General features: G+C 44.5%; 1 protein-coding gene across 1 annotated transcript; it reads right to left on the bottom strand.

The window, feature by feature from the left end:
* Positions 1-994: 994 nt before the first annotated feature.
* On the bottom strand, positions 995-1,252 carry LOC116094742 (60S ribosomal protein L36a-like). Its single transcript, XM_031376250.1, has one exon. The coding sequence runs from the start codon at positions 1,250-1,252 to the stop codon at positions 995-997; it is 258 nt and encodes an 85-aa protein (XP_031232110.1).
* Between the last annotated feature and the right edge of the window lie 2,057 nt (positions 1,253-3,309).

The raw sequence follows: 3,309 nt of genomic DNA, 5'->3' as shown, positions 1-3,309 counted from the left end.
TTTTGTTTTTTGAGACAGTTTCTCTGTATAGTCCTGGCTGTCCTGGAACTCACTCTGTAGATCAAGCTGACCTCGAACTCAGAAATCTGCCTGCCTTTGCCTCCCAAATGCTGGGATTAAAGGCATGCGCCACCACCACCCTGCTAGAGGTATTTTCTTTATTTACATGTCATACAATATCTCCTTTCCCAGTTTCCCCTCCGAAAAAAACAAAAGCAAAAAAACAACAACAACAAACCCCTGTTTCCCGCCCCCCTTCCCTTTGCTCACCAACCTGTCCTCTCCTGCTTACTGGCCCTGGCATTCCCCTACACTGGGGCATAGAACCTTCACAGGGCCAAGGGCCTCTCCTCCCATTGATGACCGACTTGGCCATCCTCTGCTATACATATGCTGCTGGAACAATTAGTCCCACCGTGGGTACTCTTTGGTTGGTGGTTTAGAACCTGGGAGCTCTGAGGGTACTGGTTGGTTCATATTGTTGTTCATCCTAAGGGGCTGCAAACCCTTCAGCTCCTTGGGTCCTTTCTCTAGCTCCTTCATTAGGGATCTTGTACTAGGTTTTTTGTTGTTGTTGTTGTTGTTGTTGTTTTTTTTTTTAACATAGGTAAATCTATGGTGCATTGAAAATGTAGCTTTTATGCTTGCACATGCAAGAGATTTAAAAAGTCATGATCAAGTTTGCCTAACATGGTCTACAGGCTACATGTATTCCAAGAGAACAAGAATGAAGAATAACATGTTTGAAGATGATAACCTATCACAATATCAAAAGGCTGGATACTCCTTAATAATGCTAGTCTTGAACCTGGATGATTTCTTTGTTATTGTATTATTCACACATGTCAAGATCAAATTACCAATAGCAATAACTCGATTCTCTAGCAGGTCATTCTTTTTTATTGCGTCAGTATTTTGCTCTCAGAGAACACAAGTTTTAGAACTGGATCACTTGGCCCTTTCTCTTCTTTTTGCCTCTCAGTTCAAAATACTTTCATCTCTTAATGGCCAGCATCCTCTTGGATCTGCAGTTGGGCTCAACAAGCCTGAGTACAATCTCCTTTGTGGTTTTAGCCTCCTTTCGAAAAATTGCCTTTGCCTGCCCACCGTAGCCACCCTGCTTGTATTTGTAGCGCTGCTTTCCTTGGACATACAGGGAATCCTTGCCCGTCTTATACTGGGTCAGTTTATGAGGCCGGTGCTTACTACATTTCTTACAGAAAGTCTTTTGGGTTTTAGGTATGTGGACCATCTTTGCAGTAGAGGTGTCTGCAATGAAAATGAGAGAGCAGCTGGGTGGTGGTGGTCCACGCCTTTAAACCCAGCACTTGGGAAGCAGAGGCAGGTGGATTTCTGAGTTTGAGGCCAGCCTGGTCTACAGAGTGAGTTCCATGACAGCCAAGGCTATACAGAGAAACCCTGTCTCCAAAAACCAAAAAAGAAAAAGGAAAATAAAAAAGAAGAAGAAGAAGAAGAAAACAAGAGACCAGCAGCAGTGATCTCTGCCTCAACTGCATGCACTGACCAGGAAAGGGGAGGGCTTATTTCTCATAACTGCTGGTTGCCTGAAACTGACAGGAATGAGTGAAATACACAATGACTCCTATTAGGAGGTTTTTATAGATTACATACTTATCATTGCTCCATTTTCCTGAGTGATTCCAAAATGAGGCTTAGGAGGTGGAGCTGAAGCCAGCATGTGATGCATGATAACCCTAGCACCTGGGAGTCTGTGTAGAAAAGGGAGTGGGGTCCAGGTCAACATGTGCTAGACAATGTGTGCAAGGGCAACTTAGGCTGCATAATGAGACCTGTTGCAAGCAAGCAAGCAAGCAAGCAAGCAAGCAACCAACCAACCAACCAACCAACCAACCAAACAAACAAACAAACAAAACAACCAACCAAACAAACAAAACAACCAACCAACCAAACAAACAAACAAAAACACTCAAGGTTTTTACTGGATTGAATATGAACTGACTCCCATTTACTCAGGTGTTTGAACTCTTGTCTCCCAGCTGGTGGCGCTGTGCGGGCAGTTGGGAAACCTTTTGGACTCGGAGTAGGTTTATAAGGATGTACCTTGAGGACTGCCCCCAGCTTCTTCCTGTCTGGCTCTCTGCTTCTTGAGATGCCAAGGTATAACAAACCCTATTACAAGCTCCTGCCACCACAGATGAAGCGCTAGCCACGTTGTCATCGATCCAGGATGGACAACAGCCTGTAGAATTGTGAGCCAAAAATAAACGTCTCTCCAGTTAAGTTGTACCTGTCAGGTGTTTTGTTACAGCAAAGAGAAAAGCCACACAGAGGGAGAGCTGGTTCTGCATTACACAGGTGTGACTGTCAAAGATGTGCACCTCGGTGGGAGCTGCCGTTACCAGCACACGCCCCTGCCTTTCTAATGCTCTGTGAGCCCTGTGGGAACCTGACTTTCTGAGGCTGAGCATGAAAGTTTTCCAAGGTCCTCTGTTTCTCTGACAGACCATGGAAACTTCTGGGGGCTCTAATGAAAGGCAGGCTGCTATCGCTGTCATGTCAAAAAACGCTGCAGTCAGGAAAGGCGACATGATTTCATGGCTAATGATTTCCCTCCCTAATATCAGTGTGGGCTGCAGTGAGGATAACCAAGTTGAGCTGTCTTAGATCAAATGATTCAATTAGGCCAGCTGTCCCTATTTGTCATGGCTCAACTCGCTTTCAAATTACCTTTCCAAAGTGCATGCGTGCCTTAGTGTAAAGATAGAACTTAACAGCTCAACTGTTTTGCAGAAAGGGGAGACTTTAGGCATGATTAGAAAAGAGTCACCTTTTTAATCTCTTCTATTCTCACAGCCTTCTCCACGACTTGCTTGTCCACATCTTCTGGCCCAGTCTTGGGAGAGGCCCGGTACTTGTTTGCTTGGCTCACCGCTGCAGCATTGGCCATTGTTGGGAGGACTTACCCCCAGAAGCATTGGGAGCATATGTTGACTAGAAATTGTTCATTCAGAAAAGGAAGCATTGGTCAAGAGATTTCTAAATTGCTTAGGAAAGTAAGGCCAATGTTAAGAGGTTTGTTTGTTCGTCTTTATTTTTAATTTTCTGACTTTTAACCCCCTCCATTGGCATTTGAAAAAAAAAAACATTTCTAGATCAGAGGGGAAAGGCTCAGAGATGAAAAGGATAAAACTCCAAACTCTTGAGATCAAGGGGACTCTGAAGTAGGAGTGTTTATCCAAGGCTTCCAGATGTTAGTCACAAAAAGCAGCAAGCTCTAGGACATGTTTCTTGGCCTTTAACCACATTGGGTTCCAGAGAGCAGTTGGA

The sequence above is a fragment of the Mastomys coucha genome, unplaced genomic scaffold (assembly GCF_008632895.1).
Source record: "Mastomys coucha isolate ucsf_1 unplaced genomic scaffold, UCSF_Mcou_1 pScaffold17, whole genome shotgun sequence".
NCBI lineage: Eukaryota > Metazoa > Chordata > Mammalia > Rodentia > Muridae > Mastomys > Mastomys coucha.
Note: the sequence above shows the minus strand (reverse complement) of the source record. Positions and strands in the feature narration are given on the sequence as shown.